This window comes from Littorina saxatilis, linkage group LG12, assembly GCF_037325665.1.
Source record: "Littorina saxatilis isolate snail1 linkage group LG12, US_GU_Lsax_2.0, whole genome shotgun sequence".
In the NCBI taxonomy this organism is placed as follows: domain Eukaryota; kingdom Metazoa; phylum Mollusca; class Gastropoda; order Littorinimorpha; family Littorinidae; genus Littorina; species Littorina saxatilis.
The window spans coordinates 1,702,496-1,724,711 of NC_090256.1; the positions used below are offsets into that span (position 1 = coordinate 1,702,496).

General features: G+C 41.5%; 1 protein-coding gene across 1 annotated transcript in view; it reads left to right on the plus strand.

Moving 5' to 3' along the window:
• LOC138981801 (uncharacterized) overlaps positions 1 to 20,555 on the plus strand; it is a 28,486-nt gene extending 7,931 nt beyond the window's left edge. Inside the window, exons 4-13 of the mRNA XM_070354880.1 lie at positions 1,491 to 1,684; positions 3,461 to 3,556; positions 4,103 to 4,233; positions 5,127 to 5,224; positions 7,378 to 7,462; positions 9,886 to 9,957; positions 10,734 to 10,832; positions 13,240 to 13,398; positions 14,837 to 14,932; positions 15,397 to 20,555. Coding sequence (XP_070210981.1) covers positions 1,491 to 1,684; positions 3,461 to 3,556; positions 4,103 to 4,233; positions 5,127 to 5,224; positions 7,378 to 7,462; positions 9,886 to 9,957; positions 10,734 to 10,832; positions 13,240 to 13,398; positions 14,837 to 14,932; positions 15,397 to 15,669 — 1,303 coding nt within the window. The 3' untranslated portion in view covers positions 15,670 to 20,555. The remainder of the gene's footprint in view (positions 1 to 1,490; positions 1,685 to 3,460; positions 3,557 to 4,102; positions 4,234 to 5,126; positions 5,225 to 7,377; positions 7,463 to 9,885; positions 9,958 to 10,733; positions 10,833 to 13,239; positions 13,399 to 14,836; positions 14,933 to 15,396) is intronic.
• Positions 20,556 to 22,216: the final 1,661 nt, after the last annotated feature.

The following is a 22,216-nucleotide window of genomic DNA, read 5'->3' on the forward strand; positions in this document are numbered from 1 at the left end:
AGCGCTGCGCGCTGAGAGCACGTGTTGAAATATCTCATCGACCAGGTTGTGTCCGGGGAATACCTGAATATGGCCACCAAATTTGAAAGAGATCCATCGAGAACTTTGGCCGTGCATCGCGGACACACACACACACACACACACACACACACACACACACACACACACACACACACACACACACACACACACACACAAGTCGTATATATATATATAGAGAGAGAGATAGCACGTTTTTATGCACAAAACAAACGGCTGTGGTTCACAAGAACTCTAGCGATGGCTTTTGACTGTTGAGAGGAACGGCGATATGCACTGATAAACCGTCGTCTGCTTCGACCCTTGCGTGACCCTGCTTCCGGGCTTTTCTTTTTTCAAACTTTCACAACTTCGAATTGTACTGATCTTGTCTTGATGAAAAAAGAATTCTTTTATGATTAAAGAATGTTTGTGTAACAAGCTGTCAATTTATTAGTTTAGATTTTAAAAGTTAGGTCTAGCGCAAAAACGCACCACGGTCCAAAAACATTTTGATAATCATCGATACACGGCTATCGCCAGTTTACATCGATAGAATGAGACCCGAAGGGAACTAACTCATGTTTGACCTGAGTTCAGGATGGGTCCAAAAAGTGTTCGAGACAATCTGCAAAATTAATTCTTTAAAAATTGATCGCTCTTTACGTAGGGCACCTAGGATGTTCCCGTTTGGTGAGCGTTCAAATGGAAGGGTGTTTGTACTGTGTGTAAAAGCCTGACAGTATCTGTGATGGTTTACGGGAGGCTTACTGTCCGGGCGTGAATTCCGGTATTCATAACAGCCGTCCAGCACCAAAACGAGGCGCCATTGTTGTTGAGGACCAAGTCCACGAAAATAAATTCTTTGAAAATTTCTCACGCTCGACAGAAAGCAGCCAGGATGTTCCCGTTCGGTGAGCGTTCAAATGGAAGTATGCTCAGGGGCGGACGAGGGGGGGGGGGGGGGGTTCTGGGGTTTCCGGAACCCCCCCCCCCCCCCAGCCACAAAAACAAAAAAACAAAAAAAATTGTGTTTTTTTGGGTTGAGTTTCAATTTTTGGGGTATTAATCAGTGACAAAATCTGCTGCCTGAAACTGGTAATGATCATCCTCAGAATGCACCAGATTGCACCATTTTGCATCCTTTTTTTCAAAATTTTCCGGGGGGGGGCATGCCCCCGGACCCTCCTAGCAAGGTAGGCGCTTTGCGCCTTCACACCCATATCTTCACAATATACTTTTGGAACCCCCCCCCCCCCCCCCCCATAAAATGAACTGATCCGCCCCTAATGCTTGTACTATATGTAGACGCTCGGGGAACTCTGTGATGGTTTACGGGAGGCTTACTACGCGGAGACGAGCGTGACCCGTCTGGGTCTTTTGGTGTGGTTAGTCGAGACTATCTTAAAATAGTCTCGTAGTCTCGGCGATGACTGATTTTTGGTGTTAATATGTTACTTTGATGCTGACAGCTTGACTAAATGTTTTTATATCGCTTCACGCGACCTGTTTGACTTGTGTTGGCTGCAGTTATACCAGAAGTATGGCAAGAAGCTATGCATCATAGTGACCAACCTGAACCACATGACCACCGAGTACTGTCACCCCAAGACCACCCCAGACATGCCCATCAGAACTGCTTTGCGAATGTCCATGGCCATCCCAGGTAAAGCTACATTACCTTTGGCAGGGAAGACAATGTTGACACACTCCTTCCCGTTCAAACAATTCTCTTTTCTTTCACCAACAGTAGGATTTCTTTTTTTTTTTTTTCTTTCACCGAAAATTACGATTCGCTTCTGTGTTTCTCTTCTGATCATTTGTAATGATCTCTATTCTTTTTTTTAACACGAAAAATATTAGTTATATTAGAGACATCCAGATTTGCCTTCGTCAAAAGTTCGTGAGTTCCGATCTTCGCGAGTTTGTTGAAGTGGTGACGTCACACCCGTCACGGTCACCACTTTCCAATGTCGGTCCAGATCTACGCGAAGTTCTTCGTGCGCGTTCGTCTGTTTTTCGAAACAGAGATGACGAGTAGTGTTATATAGACGAGTCTTTTTTATCGGAATATTCCAGACATCTGAATATGCTGGGTACACAAGCAACACTGAAAAAAAAAATCGATTTTTAGATTCATTTCTGTAAAATCTCCCAACTCTAAAACAAATAGGCCTAGTGGAAACAAGTGTCTTGTGCAAGAGAGATCAAGGGAGATAATTGGCAGGATATGTCGCCCGTCGACTCAAGTTCTGAGTTTTGTGTGGGTATCCGTGTTCATGCACTATGCCTCCAAAATGAACAGTTTACAGATGCACAGTCCACAGAAGCGTCGTAAAGATATTAAACTTTAACACTGCGCACATAAAACATATTTTCAACCTTATGGAAAAGGACTAAAAGTACTCACGAAGATTGCTGATTGAGGTTCGTCAAACACGCCTTTTTCACCACGCAGATCCCGATCTTCGGCAAGCAGTGGTGGGCGCGAAAAACCAAGCGCATGCGCATTGAGGCACAAAGTTAAAAATAGAGAGGAAATCCCCACCACCGACGAATGTTCGTCTGACGAAGGTTGAATCTGGATGTCCCTAATCTTCTTGTTACGTGTAAGGGATTATTCCCGTCTCTCTAACACAGAGAATGTTGCTTATCTTCTGATTTTACTCTCATAACTTCAAAGGATTTCTTCTTTAGGGTGTTTTAACATTTAGTCAAGTTTTGACAGATTTAACATAGACGGGGAATCGAGACGAGGGTGGGGGTGCATGTGTGTATGCGCGGCGTGTGTGCGCGGCGTGTGTGCGCGGCGTGTGTGCGTGCGTGTGTGTAGAGCGATGCAGAGAAAACTATACTGGTCCGATCTTCATGGAATTTCACATGACACTTCCTGGGTATGATATCCCCAGATAGTTTGTTCATTTTTTCGATAAATCTCTTTGATGACGTCATATCCGACTTTTTGTGAAAGTTGAGGCAGCACTGTCACGCCCTCAATTTTCAATCAAAATGATTGAAATTTTGGTCAATCAATCTTCGATGAAGTCCGGACTATGGGATTGAATGTCAGCCTGGCAGCGTAAACATTAGTTAATTAGTGTGCTCATTAAAGTTGTTATTAAAATCGAGTTTTCACTAATAGATTTTAATATGATTGAATCGTATTCCTCAATTTCTCCTCAATTCAAAAATAAATACATATGTCATGATTACTCTAAAAATGTGCTCAGAATTACAGAAAATAGGTTAAGTAAGTACTGCGTTCGCACGCTACGCGGAGACGAGCGTGACCCGTCTCGGTCTTTAGGTGTGGTTAGCCTAGACTATCTTAATATAGTCTCGGCAACGTCTGTTTTGTTAGTGTTAATCTTATTACTTTGATGCCGACAGCTTGACTAAATGTTTTTGTATCGCTTCACGCGACTTGTTTTTTTCTCAACAGGGTTGTTTTCGGCCATGAAATACAAACACCACGGAACGGAGGACGTGTACGTAGATGGAGGAGTTTTGTGCAACTACCCCATCCATTGCTTTGACGGTGTGTTATTTAGATTGATTGATTGATTGAGTGATTGAGTGATTGAGTGATTGATTGGTTGGTTAGTTGATTGATTGATTGGTTGATTGATTGATCGATCGATCAATTGAGTGATTGATTGAATGAGTGATCGAGTGATCGATTGGTTAGTTGGTTGGTTGTTTGATTGATGAGTGATGCGTTGGTTGTTTGGGTCCTGGACTGGGTGAGAGAGTTGAAGAGCGCGCGCGCGCGTGTGTGTGCGTGTTTGTGTGTGTGTGTGCGCGCGCGCGCGGTGTCTGTGTGTGTCTGTCCGTGTGTGTGTATGAGCACACAAGCATGTATGCGTATGAACTCCAGCGTGTGTGTGCTTGGCGTTTTGTGTGCGAGCTAAAGTGTATGCGCGTGCGTTTGTGTGCCTCGATGAATAAGTTCGCGTGTGTATGTGTTGTGTGTCTGTCACGCTGTCTGTCCAGCGCGGTCTGTCCGTCCGCCGACCCATAGGTCTCTCAGTCTGACTGTGATGTGCTTGATCACAAGTAATACAAAGCAAACCGTTTTGTTCAGGCTGGTACCTGTCCATGAAACCAGAGGACTCGTTCATGCGGCGTCTACAACCTCTGCGAGACATTCCCCTCATCATGGAGCGAAACAATCGCTTCGGGGACTACAACGACAACACTCTGGGTATGCTTCTGGTGAGTCTCTCGGAGTCAACTCTGCACTCCGCCATGTCCAAATGGATGACCTCGTGCAACTTGAATTTATCCATCAAAAACTCACCACAGCACGCGTATAATTATGTCAAGTATAAAAGCCTGGCCAGATCCGAGACAGTGAGGCGAGCTGTTTTAACGAGGCCTTTACAGTATCATGTATATATATGCAAGTTGATCACTTTACAGGGCCGGACCAAATGAGTTGTAAGGGGAGGGGTTCCTCCTTTTTTTTTGGGGGGGGGGGGGAAATCAGCGAAGGTGGGGGGGGGGGGGGTACCTTTTTCTCATCGGATTTCACATCGAATAAAATTTGTTAGAGACACACACAAAATTTATTAAAAAAAAACAAAAAACACTCAAAGCAAGGTACATGCTTTTTCCAGGGGTGGGGTTCCGGAACCCCTGGAACCCCCCCCCCCCCCCCCCCCCCCCTGGGTCCGGCCCTGCTTTATATCAATCAATCAACATGAGGCTTATATCGTGCGTATTCCGTGGGTACAGTTCTAAGCGCAGGGATTTATTTATTTATTTATTTTTTGGGGTTTTTTGTTATGCAATTTATATCGCGCACATATTCAAGGCGCAGGGATTTATTTATGCCGTGTGAGATGGAATTTTTTTACACAATACATCACGCATTCACATCGGCCAGCAGATCGCAGCCATTTCGGCGCATATCCTACTTTTCACGGCCTATTATTCCAAGTCACACGGGTATTTTGGTGGACATTTTTATCTATGCCTATACAATTTTGCCAGGAAAGACCCTTTTGTCCACGTGTCTGTTTTAGTGTATTAATGGTGTGTGTGTGTGTGTGTGTGTGTGTGTGTGTGTGTGTGTGTGTGTGTGTGTGTGTGTGTGTGTGTTTCAGTATTCAGACGCGGAAGAGGACATTTTGAGAATCAACCTTGAGCGCAGAGTCGGCTGTCTCAACCCACCGAAACCCGAGAAAGAAACAAAACTCTACCTGTATGTGTAGTACGAATGCAGAATGGATGATTTTATGGAAATAAGTTTTGTTGGTGTTTGGTTTTTTGACTCACATGCGAAGCAAAAGTGAGTCTATGTACTCACCCGAGTCGTCCGTCCGTCCGTCCCCCCCGTCCGTCCGGACGTCCGTCCGTCCGGACGTCCGTCCGGAAAACTTTAACGTTGGATATTTCTTGGACACTATTCAGTCTATCAGTACCAAATTTGGCAAGATGGTGTATGATGACAAGGCCCCCAAAAACATACATAGTATCTTGACCTTGCTTCAAGGTCAAGGTCGCAGGGGCCATAAATGTTGTCTAAAAAACAGCTATTTTTCACATTTTTCCCATTTTCTCTGAAGTTTTTGAGATTGAATACCTCACCTATATATGATATATAGGGCAAAGTAAGCCCCATCTTTTGATACCAGTTTGGTTTACCTTGCTTCAAGGTCAAGGTCACAGGAGCTCTTCAAAGTTGGATTGTATACATATTTTGAAGTGACCTTGACCCTGAACTATGGAAGATAACTGTTTCAAACTTAAAAATTATATGGGGCACATGTTATGCTTTCATCATGAGACACATTTGGTCACATATGATCAAGGTCAAGGTCACTTTGACCCTTATGAAATGTGACCAAAATAAGGTAGTGAACCACTAAAAGTGACCATATCTCATGGTAGAAAGAGACAATAAGCACCATTGTACTTCCTATGTCTTGAATTAACAGCTTTGTGTTGCATGACCTTGGATGACCTTGACCTTGGGTCAAGGTCAAATGTATTTTGGTAGGAAAAATGTGTAAAGCAGTTCTTAGTGTATGATGTCATTGCTAGGTTTAGCTGAAGGTCAAGGTCATGTAAAGGTCAAGGTCAAGCATGTGAGTCGTATGGGCTTTGCCCTTCTTGTTAATAATTTATTTATATTTAGTGTATAAGTTGTGGGGTAAACATACGCCGTTGATCAGCGAAGACCTGAGATCATTGCATCAAAATGAATAATGAGCTGCCATATGCATGTTATGCAGTGTCCACTTGATATTTCTTTCAAAAATCGCTCATCGCAGTTGACCTATCACTGCTGCCTTTGACCATGCCTGGTGTCTGTGCCTCATTGGTTTTACGGGGCGCAACTCATTCATTGCCAATTTGCCTCATTGGTTTTACGGGGCGCAACTCATTCATTGCCAATTTGCCTCATTGGTTTTACGGGGCGCAACTCATTCATTGCCAATTTGCCTCATTGGTTTTACGGGGCGCAACTCATTCATTGCCAATTTGCCTCATTGGTTTTACGGGGCGCAACTCATTCATTGCCAATTTGCCTCATTGGTTTTACGGGGCGCAACTCATTCATTGCCAAAGAAAAGATTTGTTCTTGTTGTTTTTCCACGTGGGAAATCGTCTGTTTTCACTCTGTGTGTGTGTGTGTGTGTGTGTGTGTGTGTGTGTGTGTGTGTGTGTGTGTACCGTGTGTGTGTACCGTGTGTGTGTGTGTGTGTGTGTGTGTGTACCGTGTGTGTGTACCGTGTGTGTGTGTGTGTGTGTGTGTGTGTGTGTGTGTACCGTGTGTGTGTACCGTGTGTGTGTGTGTGTGTGTGTGTGTGTGTGTGTGTACCGTGTGTGTGTACCGTGTGTGTGTGTGTGTGTGTGTGTACCGTGTGTGTGTACCGTGTGTGTGTGTGTGTGTGTGTGTGTGTGTGTGTACCGTGTGTGTGTGTGTGTGTGTGTGTGTATGTGTGTGTGTGTGTCTATGTGTGTGTGTGTGTGCGTGTGTGTGTGTGTGTGTGTGTTGTGTATGTGTATGTGTGTGTGTGTGTGTGTGTGTGTGTTAACAAGTCACTGGGTATTGCGTCACTCACTTCCCACTACATCACGCCATTACATCATTACAGTTTTCTTCATAACATTGTCAGTCAGTTCTTCTTCTTCTTCTGCGTTCGATGTTGTCAGTCAGTTGAATTGCTATTCATATCAATCCTTTAGCATCTTCATAATTATGTTCTTCTTCAAAATGCTTTTTTCAATTATCATTATTATTTGTGGGTGACGCAGCATGCTGGTATTACTCTTGTGTACTTGCATGCATGTACAGTAGTATGTCTTCTTTCTCCCCTGCGAAACAATGGTTCTTTTGAATGATGACAGACAGCGCCAGAAGGAAGCTAAGATGAAGCAGCGGGCGGAGAGAGAGCACGCCAGGGTGGTGCAAGCCGTCGACTCCTTCTTAAGGGTAAGTGACATTAGCTGACCAAACAAAACATGACAATGGGGGGGGGGGGGGGATGGGTGTGGGGAGGGAGGGGCTGGGGGGGATTGTTAGCTCTCATCGACTTAATGATTGGACAGCAATCGGAGGACACCCACCCTATCCGGTTAAAAAAAAAAAGAACAAAAGAAAAAGAAAGAAAAAACATACACGATCACGCACATGGCGCGCAAACACACACACACACACACACAAACACACACACATACCCCCCCACACACACACACACACACACTGAAACGCGCGCACACTTACTGCAAAGAACAAAAAACATCCAAGGACACACAGCCGTGACAGGCAGACCCTGTTATACCCTGTTGTAACGGGTCTGGTGCATAAAGCCACCTTTGATCTCTTTTGCAGTTGTTTGAGAATCAGGTGACAATGACAATGACAATACTTTATTTAACGAGGGTAGTAGAATAAGCAGCGATTTGCTTTTTTACATCTGGCCCTCGCCCTAAAGAGGGACTACTCTACAATGGCTAAGTAATAAATGGACAAAGAAAACAATATTAAGTATTCACAGATAAACTGAAGTAAGAACACATAAATCTTAAATCATAAAACACACAGACCTTAAATCAAAGAGTTTCCCTTCACAGATGTCCTCTTGGGATTGTCAGATGAGAGTAGTCTCCCATGCCAACAGAATCTACCACTCACAGAGTGGTTTGATTCTTGGTTGGATACCATGGGTTGACACCTTTCGCCATATCTACCATCAGACCACTGATGAGACTCATTAGAGTCGAAACACGTGTCTGGTCACGGTAGTAAAACAATGGTCCTCCTCTGGACTAGTTTCCTCTGTTGATACTCTCCCCTCGGGGCAGATTCTCTGTGTGAAACTCGGTCCTGTCCGAGGAGGGTCTGATTTCCCCAATAGGGCTGTCTGTGAAGGGACACATTTTTTGTTTCCTCTCTCTTTTGCTCTGCTAAGAGATTTTAACAAATCTCAGAAGAAAGTCTCTTTTGACTTTCAATTGTTTCTTTCACAACTTCTGATGTAAGAACACATATTATAAATGTACGTAAAATTCATGGGCATGGGGAAACATGCAAGTTTATTGGTTGTAAATTGTGTGTAAATTGTGTGTAAATTGTGTGTAAATTGTGTGTAAATCAAGACGATTTCCGGAAAGAACTCTTGTCGGTACCGGGTTTGTATGGGGTGTGAACGAGGGGTATCTGTTCAGGAAAATGATTTATTTTGACTTCATGAGATAAGATGTATATCTGCTCTTGAAAACATGTGTACTGGTTGTTTGCCGCAGTAAGTTCGGAAGAGAGTTCCAGAGCCTGCTACCTGAATTAATGAAACTGGGTTTAAAGATGTCATCTTTCGGATGAGACGAAAAACCGAGGTCCCTTCGTGTACACTACATTGGGGTGTGCACGTTAAAGATCCCACGATTGACAAAAGGGTCTTTCCTGGCAAAATTTTATAGGCATAGATAAAAATGTCCACCAAAATACCCGTGTGACTTGGAATAATAGGCCGTGAAAAGTAGGATATGCGCCGAAATGGCTGCGACCTGCTGGCCGATGTGAATGCGTGATGTATTGTGTAAAAAAATTCCATCTCACACGGCATAAATAAATCCCTGCGCCTTGAATATGTGCGCGATATAAATTGCATAAAATAAAAATTTTAAACAAATAAAAAATAAATCCCTGCGCTTAGAACTGTACCCACGGAATACGCGCGATATAAGCCTCATATTGATTGATTGATTGATAAAGAGGTCAATCCGAGGAAGAGGAGTGTTCAATCTCATAAGTTGGCGTGAATTTCTCAAAGTGAATTTTGAACGGATGGTTTCTGGTACACATCCAGTGATAATGTTATGCACAATGGCAAAGGTAGCTTTATTGTAAGCGAGCCTTGCTGTTATATAGAGATGATGTAGCTTTATTGTAAGCGAGCCTTGCTGTTATATAGAGATGATGTAGTATAACTCAGAAAAGAGTTGTTTTCTTCAAAAAGCACACGTTTGTGTAATCTAACAAGTGGTTTTTATGTATTTTCACTAGCTGAGTCCCACAAAGAAGATGCTTATCAATAACAGTATGAATTACAGTATGTGTATGAGTTAAAAAAAAAAAAAAACTTCCTTGCTTCGAAATGTACAAAGTGATTGATCCTAGATTAGAGATACTTTCTTGGACACTGGTGAAAGAAAAGCAGGCTCCTTTAGCGGTCCGTGTTACATGTAAGTAGAATTTCCTTTTGAAATCCAGATTAAGGGTCATAGTATGTCGTCTCTTGTGTTGCTGTTCTCGATTGAATTTTAAAGGGGGAGTACGAGTAACCGTTGTAATGTACACCTGGCATTACTCTTGCTAGCCTTGAGGAATGATCTCCCTTGTGACGTACGTTTCAGGTGCTGAAGAAGCACAACATTGATCGCAATGACGTCATTGACAGACATGAACTGGAAGCGGCTTTTCAAGACGTGAGCCTGCTCATCTTTTATTCACTTTATGCTTGAAGTCGTTTGACAACGAGAGATAGAATGAAAGAAAAGATGTTCGTCAATATATTACGAAGCTAGCACTTAATGTCTGCAGTGACTCAGTGGGTCGGTACTTGTGGGGCCCTGGTAGCTCAGGTGGTAGAGCACTCTGGACTTGTAATCCTAAGGTCGCGGGTTCAAATCCGTTCGGGACAGACGCAGGTCAACTGTATGTGCAGACCCAGAGACAGGATCCATGTCCCACCCCCGTGTCACCACAGTGGCACACAAAAGACCTCGGTCATTCTGCCATAAGTGCAGATAGCTGGTACCACCTCAGCACGCATACACTTGTGTATCTCATCTAAAGTCGGGGTAAAACCCGGAAACATGCGGGGGCATAACACTTGAATTTCTCTCTCGTTTGGTACTTGTCCTTTTCTCTGCAGATCCTCGATGTCATGCTCTTATTTGTACTGCTATGTAGATACAAGTGCTTTGACCCAGTACTGTTTCCGGGAACTTTTCTCCGTGAAAATAAAACCAGATTTATGCACAAATCCTAAGGAGAAATCAATCGCACTGTAAATAATAAAAAGTTGACTAAAGTAATGTCATATCACTTTGTGCTTTATATCAACGAAAAATATTACTGTCCGGGGTGTATATAAAAACAAATAAACGAAACGTTTCCACATTTTTTGGACCCCATTTCTTTTCAAAACGAAACAAAGATTTCCTTCATTTTCACTGCCAATAGATATGCTTTGTTTCAGGAGAAAGAGTTTCCTCGTGACCAAGCCGAGGTGCTGTTCGGCAAAGATTTCACTGTTACCCAGGCCTTTGAAATATTGGACCGCGACGACAATGGCCGGGTATTGATGATGTCAAAAAGGGCTCGATGACGTCAGCATTTAAATAACGTCACGAGGCTTTGTTTTCTAGTGATTGCAAAAGGTTCCTGGTAGCATGTCCTTCTGCAGACGTAGTCCTGAGGTAGCGGTCAGCGAGGGGATTAAGTAAGGTATAAAAATAGCAGGGACAAAACTTAAATCGTTTCTTACGGGAAATTACAACAAAGTTCGAAATGTATGCCGGGAAATGTGAAGAATAACAGTATGATAACAAACAACACGTTAAACACTGGTTGTAAGTATTACCGTTAAAATATATAGTTGCAAGTATTTTCTAAAATTGTGAATTGCACATAACAATAATTTACACTAAGCTAACTCCTGCTCGCATACATGTATATGTGCCGAAAAAACAAAACAAACCTACAACAACAACAACAACAATACTAAAATGCTAAAATATAATGTTTAAAATGAGTATAGCAGTGTTGTGTCTCAACCAGGAGTTGAAGCATATTTTGTCTGTGATAATTTCAGAACGTGTTGAAAAAAGTGTAAAACAATTATAGAAATCAATCGGACATACTTTATGATACAGAGTTTTGAATATGATGACATGACAAAAATCCTATAAATGAGGGTTGGGTAACTCTTTCTTTCTTTATTTATTTGGTGTTTAACGTCGTTTTCAACCACGAAGGTTATATCGCGACGGGGAAAGGGGGGGAGATGGGATAGGGGAAAGGGGGGAGATGGGATAGAGCCACTTGTTAATTGTTTCTTGTTCACAAAAGCACTAATCAAAAAATTGCTCCAGGGGCTGGCAACGTAGTACAATATAATATTATTACCTTACTGGGAGAATGCAAGTTTCCAGTACAAAGGACTTAACATTTCTTATACTGCTTGACTAAAATCTTTACAAACATTGACTATAATCCTATACAAGAAACACTTAACAAGGGTAAAAGGAGAAATAGAATCCGTTAGTCGCCTCTTACGACATGCTGGGGAGCATCGGGTAAATTCTTCCCCCTAACCCGCGGGGGGGGGGGGGGGGGGGGGTAACTTTCCTTCTTTCTTTATTTGGTGTTTAACGTCGTTTTCAACCATTGGGTGGGTAACTGAATGGGGAATCTGACCGGTCATTTACTATCACAGGACCTACTTTATAAGTGTTATTAATCCCTGGTTTACGTTTGGTGTAATGCTGTGTTTCTTTGTATTTGAATTATTGTAACGCGTCTTTCCGATATGGGTGTATATAGTGTAATTACATGAGGTTTTCGTAGGCTAAAATGACATCAGTTTCTCAGTTCGCATGAACATATTTCCTGGAGCATCCGATCGAGTTTAATGTTAAAATGACACAATGCCGAGCAGGCTCCACACAATCACATATCAAAAACTTCAAACAATTAAGCGTGACATTTCTGCACTGACCTGCAACACGTACCATTACCCCCATTTTCAAAAATGGCATCAGAAGAGGTATGAGTAATCGTAATCTGAAAATGATGCATATCGCGCATGATGAGTGATATGTAAACGCTGTTTTAAAGTTTTCACTATTGTGAGATAGCATAATATAACAAAAGATAAATACATTACTGAATTAATAGATAAATAAAGAAATATTTTGATAACTAAATAAATAAATAATAAAAAAAGATATACAAAAAAGAAGGGGAAGGTACCACCTAAAAAGAAGAAAAAACTTTAAAACAGATAAAGTAAACGATCGGATTAAAATGAACTGCGCAACTTCATCGCTAAGTGTAGACTCCTAGCCATGAAGCGAGAGCCAGTCAAGATTGAAAATGCTAATCAGTAAGACGGGCCGACCAATCAGATGAGGCTTTATTTACCGTGTCTACTGCCTCCGACTTAATCCTTGTACTTAGTGTCTCCAATTAAGTCTGATTGGAGTGGCGTTGGATCCGGTATCCCGGGGAAGACACCATCAACTGATTAGATCTGGTCGGGAAACGTTACAGACAGCGCACCCCGACAAGGTCTATATCTGTTTACACACACTGTTATCGCAGTTCACATCTTGATTACTAAATAATCTACCCATCCACTCACAGACACAAAAGAGGGGGGGGGGGGGGCTGCCTATGGTTATATCTATTCAAACTTCTACGCCAGTTCATCTGTTGTTCACAGAAAATTCTCCCCTTTCACGAACACCCGCAAATACCATCGTCCATTGTCGTTGCTCATTTCAGATCCCATACGACGAGTCATACCCGCAAACAAACAAACAACAAAAAAACAAACTAACAAAACAGAACTGACATCGTGTGATTTAATTATCTCTGGTCATTTCAAATCCGATACGATGAGTCGCAACCGCAAACAAACAAACAAACGAACCAAACAAATAAAAATTACATCGTAAAGTTTGAATCTTTGTTCATTTTAGATCCGATACGATGAACTGGTGCGGTTCATTGAGGAGAACGGTGTTTCCCTCCAAAGCCGTTTCCTTGGTTACGAGAGAAAGGAGATCAAGAATTTTATGACTTTCCTGGGAACCCTCCAGAGCTGCCTCATCTTTAACGTCAAAAGACTGTATGTCGAGGTGAGATACTTGTTTTGGAACAATTATGACTGCTGCATAGGAAGAAAATCAACGGATTGTCTTAATATGCAGCACAAATTACAACTGCATGTTTAGATGATAACCAACAGATGTTTGTTATACATACTTTTTAGGGGAGTAATTTTGTCATCATGTTTACGAGTTTTCATTCACAAACACCTGGGAAATAAATCTCATGTTCCCCATGCAATAAATCCCCGGTTACCATAGTTGCAGGTAGCAGGTTATACATGGATAATCAAAAGCAAACCCAATAGAAACGCTCGGAGATTCTTCGGCTCTTTTCATTGGCGTTTCCCCAGACCTAGACAGACGACACTGCTTTGCAAAGTTCCAAAAACGAACTGGCAAACTGGCAAAAGTAAACAAAAAACAAAACTACTTCAAGAAAGGTCATACATTCATCACAAACAAATGAAACCAAGCGATATGTTTTGTCTTCTGACAAAGTCATGGAGTGCGAGTATTTGTGTTTCGATACACAGACGTTCGGAGAAACACGAACGTCAAGTTCAAGTCAAACCAATTGACCCCTGACACACAAATTTTGACCCCTGCACAAGACGTTGTATCGATAAACGAAGCGCAAATAAGAAATAATAATAAAAGCAAAGAAAATAGCAACAAGACATGCAAACATCTAAGAAAGCCGAGCAAGCAGAATGACAGGTCTAATGAAAAACAAAGAAGTACCGAGTCGGAAACAAGATCGCGATTCTTTCCTTCGCTGCACGACACAAATTTTCTGTGACCTTTGACCCAACGTAGCTTCCACATTTGATTACTAAGAGAGAGAGAGAGAGAGAGAGAGAGAGAGAGAGAGAGAGAGAGACCATTTGTTCAGAATCTGTTATGTTTGCAGTTAGCTCGATTCAATGACCGTCAATCAATATGATGCGCACCAAATGTTCTGTACTGTAAGTAAAGCTAGTGGAGTAGGCTATTTCCCTTTCGTTAAATATCTCTCCCTTGAATGGTGCCTTCTGCGGTGTGTTTATATGATCTACTGTTTCCCTTTCGTTAAATATCTCTCCCTTGAATGGTGCCTTCTGCGGCGTGTTTATATGATCTACTGTTTCCCTTTCGTTAAATATCTCTCCCTTGAATGGTGCCTTCTGCGGTGTGTTTATATGATCTACTGTTTCCCTTTCGTTAAATATCTCTCCCTTGAATGGTGCCTTCTGCGGTGTGTTTATATGATCTACTGTTGGAACCGTCAGTGACATCAGTGATAAAACATGATGATGGTGGTGACGACGACGACGACGACGACGACGACGACGACGAAGACGATGATGATGATGATGATGATGATGATGATGATGATGATGATGCACGATGATGATGATGATGATGATGATGATGATGATGATGATGATGATGATGATGATGATGATGATGATGATGATGATGCCAGGAACGCGACCTTGAGCGAACAGTTGGGATCAACACAGGACATATCCATACGACAGACTTTGTATTGGAGGAGCCGGATAGAGATTTCGTTGTGCAGGTAAGGAGGTTTAACTCATCTTTGGAACAAAGTCTCCATTGCTCTGTTGCCATCTAAGCTTGGAGAAATTGATTGCGAAAAGGCGTTGAAGAAGTGAAAGTGTTGCTGAACTTGCTTTTGATGACTCGTGTGCGATCATCATAATTGGGGGTGGGGGTGGCGGTAGAGGTGGGGGGGGGGGGGGGGGCCCGGACGATGAGTTCAGGGACTCGTTCGTTGCAATTCCGTAACAAGCTTTTCTCTCGTCGTCTTCAGCTTACTCGTCTGTGCTCATCCTTAACTTCTTCGTTCCTCACGTTTTTGATATTGTTGTTTTTACCCCCTGCCCTAAAAAGCATCCAGCCACTCCCTCAACCCCCACCCCCCCCCCCCCCCCCACACACACACACACACACTTACCCCAAACCTCCACATTCTTTCCATAAAATATTTGCAACTTGAAACGTTTGCCATTTCTGTCACAGCGCGGATACAATTCAATGATGGCGTTCCTCAAGTACTACGTGGCGAAACACCCAGACAAGGTACGGCGAAAGATGGGTGACCGCCTGACGGTACCCGACATCTCAGAACTGCCCGAGACCACCACAACGCCCACACCCGACGGCGAAGAAACACCTCTGTTAGTGTTACGGGAGGCTGCGAGCAAAACATACATTGCTAACTGTCAGCAAAACAATGGTTTGGACGTTGTGGACTCAGACATCAGTACCTTGAGCAGAACAGTGGAAGGATAGACAGCGATAGAAGTAGTACAACATACAGACATCAGTACCTTGAGCAGAACAGTGGAAGGATAGACAGCGATAGAAGTAGTACAACATACAGACATCAGTACCTTGAGCAGAACAGTGGAAGGATAGACAGCGATAGAAGTAGTACAACATACAGACATCAGTACCTTGAGCAGAACAGTGGAAGGATAGACAGCGATAGAAGTAGTACAAGGGGCCCGGTAGCTCAGTTGGTAGAGCACTGGACTTGTGATCGGAAGGTCGCAGGTTCGAATTCGGGCCGGGACGGACACGGGTCAACTTTATGTGCAGACCCAGAGACGGAAGCCATGTCCCACCCCCGTGTCATCACAATGGCACGTAAAAGACCTTGGTCATTCTGCCATAAGTGCAGGTGGCTGAATACACCTAAACACGCAGACCCCTGGGTAGCGCGACTCCGTTGCTGCTAGCTTTCCACTGGGAGGAAGCGACCCGAATTTCCCAGCAATTGGACAATAAAGTAATGAAAATGAAAAAAAAAATGAAAAAAAAACCATACAGACACGTGCAACACGCAAATGCGCAAATGAATGTAGACGGAGTGAAATACACGCGAGGCATAGAATGCATGTGTCAGGAGCAGACACAGCTACACATGAACACGAACATAATCACACTACACACCACGCACACGCACACACCACGCACGCACGAACGCATACACACACACACACACACATATACATACACACACATACACACATACACACACACACACACACACACACACATATACACACACACACACACATATACACACACACACACACACACATATACAGACACACACATACACACACACACATACACACACACACATACACACACACACATACACACACACACACATACACACACACACATACACACACACACATACACAGAGGTTAATGAGGGGTCCATGCACAAATGTTTATTTTGAATGTGTTATGTATGTTATTATTACGGACACAAACGCTCAGCAATGTAATTTCTCTTTTAGAGATTAATAAAGTTATTGTATTGTATTGTATTGTATTGTATTGCAGTTTACCAAAGGGCACATGTAAATCATTTATTGGCATATTAATGTCTATTGTTGTCTCCAAAGCTTCACCTGCGGTATGCCATCTTCACTGTTTTCCCAAACGTTTATATATATCTAAAGTATTTCTTTGGCGCCAAAGCATCATAAAGGATGGCATTCAGTTTTCCTCAGAAAAATCCGACATCGAGTGGACACTGCAAAGAATGGTGATTTGTCAGTTGGCCACAGAACGCTCAATACTATCTTTACGTTAAACTTTCACTTTTCAAAGGCTACTATAACTTTTAGATTTTTTAAAAAAAGAACACAGATTTTAAAACTATTTTTTTTAAAGATATAGTCTGGATCGTGTCTTATTAAAAAGGTATGCTTCATTGAATATGGACACTTCCTTTCATTTTCTCATAAAAATTGCCTCCTTTGAATTCTAAGTGAATTATTTAGTGAAGCCTTTTTTTTAAACAGTTTGCATAGTAATATCCTCCAAAAATTAAAATAATTAAGAAAAATAGGTCTCTTCACACGTTTTCTACCTAATTATCTTGATTGGATTGCTTTAAAGTGGAAATCTTTTTTTCTTTTTCAGAATTTGTCATAAATAAAATTCAACGAAGGCAATTTATCTGATAAAAATAAGGAAACTATCCATAATTACTGAAGAATATCTTTCAAATAAGACACGATCCAGACTATATCTTTTTTCTAAATAGTTTTTAAATGTAGCAACATTGTTGAGCAGATAAAGAGCTATCAGCGGAGAATCGCAGTTTACTATTGTGCGGAAGTATGTTTGTCGAAAGGCAGACAGATAGAAATGCGCGTTTGCAAAGGTTTCTTAGGTGCGTCGCATGATTAACTTGTTACGGATTCCGCAGGTGCACAATGCTTGATTAGAACAAGAAGAGAATTGCTCATATATCATTGCGTGGGATGATCGCGTTTTTCATGTTTCGCATCCTGTTTGTCAGTTAACTTGTATGACTGTTTTTGAATCGTTCCTTTTCAATCACATTGATACATGTTTATTTCCTGGACATCGATATGCATGATTGTGTATGTTTGTTTCCTGGACATCGATATGCATGATTGTGTATGTTTGTTTCCTGGACATCGATATGCATGATGTATGTTTGTTTCCTGGACATCGATATGCATGATGTATGTTTATTTCCTGGACATCGATATGCATGATGTATGTTTATTTCCTGGACATCGATATGCATGATGTATGTTTATTTCCTGGACATCGATATGCATGATGTATGTTTATTTCCTGGACATCGATATGCATGATGTATGTTTATTTCCTGGACATCGATATGCATGATGTATGTTTATTTCCTGGACATCGATATGCATGATGTATGTTTATTTCCTGGACATCGATATGCATGATGTATGTTTATTTCCTGGACATCGATATGCATGATGTATGTTTATTTCCTGGACATCGATATGCATGATACATGTTTATTTCCTGGACATCGATATGCATGATGTATGTTTATTTCCTGGACATCGATATGCATGATACATGTTTATTTCCTGGACATCGATATGCATGATACATGTTTATTTCCTGGACATCGATATGCATGATGTATGTTTATTTCCTGGACATCGATATGCATGATGTATGTTTATTTCCTGGACATCGATATGCATGATACATGTTTATTTCCTGGACATCGATATGCATGATGTATGTTTATTTCCTGGACATCGATATGCATGATACATGTTTATTTCCTGGACATCGATATGCATGATGTATGTTTATTTCCTGGACATCGATATGCATGATGTATGTTTATTTCCTGGACATCGATATGCATGATACATGTTTATTTCCTGGACATCGATATGCATGATGTATGTTTATTTCCTGGACATCGATATGCATGATGTATGTTTATTTCCTGGACATCGATATGCATGATGTATGTTTATTTCCTGGACATCGATATGCATGATGTATGTTTGTTTCCTGGACATCGATATGCATGATGTATGTTTGTTTCCTGGACATGGATATGCATGATGTATGTTTATTTCCTGGACATCGATATGCATGATGTATGTTTATTTCCTGGACATCGATATGCATGATGTATGTTTGTTTCCTGGACATCGATATGCATGATACATGTTTATTTCCTGGACATCGATATGCATGATACATGTTTATTTCCTGGACATCGATATGCATGATGTATGTTTGTTTCCTGGACATGGATATGCATGATGTATGTTTATTTCCTGGACATCGATATGCATGATGTATGTTTATTTCCTGGACATGGATATGCATGATGTATGTTTATTTCCTGGACATCGATATGCATGATGTATGTTTATTTCCTGGACATCGATATGCATGATGTATGTTTATTTCCTGGACATCGATATGCATGATGTATGTTTATTTCCTGGACATCGATATGCATGATGTATGTTTATTTCCTGGACATCGATATGCATGATGTATGTTTATTTCCTGGACATCGATATGCATGATGTATGTTTATTTCCTGGACATCGATATGCATGATGTATGTTTATTTCCTGGACATCGATATGCATGATGTATGTTTGTTTCCTGGACCTCGATATGCATGATGTATGTTTATTTCCTGGACATCGATATGCATGATGTATGTTTATTTCCTGGACATCGATATGCATGATGTATGTTTATTTCCTGGACATCGATATGCATGATGTATGTTTATTTCCTGGACATCGATATGCATGATGTATGTTTGTTTCCTGGACATGGATATGCATGATGTATGTTTATTTCCTGGACATGGATATGCATGATGTATGTTTGTTTCCTGGACATGGATATGCATGATTGTGAATGTTTGTTTCCTGGACATCGATATGCATGATGTATGTTTATTTCCTGGACATGGATATGCATGATGTATGTTTATTTCCTGGACATGGATATGCATGATGTATGTTTATTTCCTGGACATCGATATGCATGATGTATGTTTATTTCCTGGACATCGATATGCATGATGTATGTTTATTTCCTGGACATCGATATGCATGATGTATGTTTGTTTCCTGGACATGGATATGCATGATGTATGTTTATTTCCTGGACATGGATATGCATGATGTATGTTTGTTTCCTGGACATCGATATGCATGATTGTGAATGTTTGTTTCCTGGACATCGATATGCATGATGTATGTTTATTTCCTGGACATGGATATGCATGATGTATGTTTATTTCCTGGACATGGATATGCATGATGTATGTTTGTTTCCTGGACATGGATATGCATGATGTATGTTTATTTCCTGGACATCGATATGCATGATGTATGTTTGTTTCCTGGACATGGATATGCATGATGTATGTTTATTTCCTGGACATCGATATGCATGATGTATGTTTATTTCCTGGACATGGATATGCATGATGTATGTTTGTTTCCTGGACATGGATATGCATGATGTATGTTTATTTCCTGGACATCGATATGCATGATGTATGTTTGTTTCCTGGACATGGATATGCATGATGTATGTTTATTTCCTGGACATCGATATGCATGATGTATGTTTATTTCCTGGACATGGATATGCATGATTGTGAATGTTTGTTTCTTTGCTTGTGTCTTTTTTCCCGCAGGTTATTTCTTTGGTCAGTTGTATTAATTGTCCATACTTGTTGCCGTGCTGCATGTTGTTCATTCTTTTCCGGGCCAAATGTATTTGTATTCTATTAGATTATTATTCTGAACTGAGTTATATTTCAAAATGTCAAATATTTAGTGGTGAATAAATACTGAAAATGTGTACATGAGAATGCTTTCTTGGCAATTAGGGCAAAAGTTACACTCTCTATAGACAGGAGACAATTAGGGCAAAAGTTACACTCTATAGACAGGAGGCAATTAGGGCAAAAGTTACACACTCTATAGACAGGAGACAATTAGGGCAAAAGTTACACTCTATAGACAGGAGGCAATTAGGGCAAAAGTTACACTCTATAGACAGGAGACAATTAGGGCAAAAGTTACACTCTATAGACAGGAGACAATTAGGGCAAAAGTTACACTCTATAGACAGGAGACAATTAGGGCAAAAGTTACACTCTATAGACAGGAGACAATTAGGGCAAAAGTTACACTCTATAGGCAGGAGACAATTAGGGCAAAAGTTACACTCTATAGACAGGAGACAATTAGGGCAAAAGTTACACTCTATAGACAGGAGACAATTAGGGCAAAAGTTACACTCTATAGACAGGAGACAATTAGGGCAAAAGTTACACTCTATAGACAGGAGGCTTGAGGACGAGTCGATGTTGATCAAAAACAGCAGCAGCTGCAGCAACACTACCATCACCAAAAAATAGCAGTTTACACACACACACACACACACACACACACACACACATACACACACACACACACACAACCTCACTCACGCGCCACAGTAATTATTAGTTTGGAAGTAACACTACTTTCGCGCTCGAAACCTGGTTGACTACCGGACTGCAGAATGCTGTCGTAACAACACAGCGAGTTTTCTGCCGTAACACTTCCCCCGGCGTGGTCTCTATACTGTCCAAAAAAAATCAATACTACCTTCTGCTTCTCAGGTAGAAAAGTGCCCGCAACAGACACCTATAACCTCCCTCGTAGCAATGTTCAGTCACTTGATAGCGCATTGTTGATCTCTGATATGTGTGTGTGTGTCAGTGTGTGTGTGTGTGTGTGTGTGTGTGTGTGTGTGTGTGTGTATGTGTGTGTGTGTGTGTGTGTGTGTTTGTGTGTGTGTGTGCTTTCTAACGACCTCTTGGCCTATCCTGGAGAAAAAAGTGTGTTTGTGTGGGTACATGCATACACACATGATGTTCAAAGGCGAACGTTGAGCGATATGACGTAAGAGTTCCCCGTGGATGAATCTATTTTTGAGACGTTTGTTAGTTGATCAGATCCAGAAAACATGCGAACTTCCAGGAACACTGAGCACCCCCCCTCCCCTCCTCTCTCTCTCTCTCTCTCTCTCTCTCTCTCTCTCTCTCTCTCTCTCTCTCTCTCTCTCTCTCTCTCTCTCTCTCTCTCTCTCTCTCTCTCTCTCTTTGTCTCTCTCTCTTCTACTGAAACTTTTGTTTTTACAAACGTGAATCATACGAAAGGCTTTGCCTAATTGACACAGAATGTTTCTCTCTCTCTCTCTCTCTCTCTCTCTCTCTCTCTCTCTCTCTCTCTCTCTCTCTCTCTCTCTCTCTCTCTCTCTCTCTCTCTCTCTCTCTCTCTCTTCTAGTTTCCATTGTGTACTCGGATAATGTATTGCATATGTAGTTAATCTGAATGCGTAATTCCCCGACCCCCTCCCCCTTCTTCTTGAAACTTAAGCTGCCTGTATAAGGAAGACCCTGTTCAGCGATACATTGTTGTAACTTTTTTCTTATTTTTTTTTTCGTTTGTTTTTGTTTGGTTTTGGTTTTG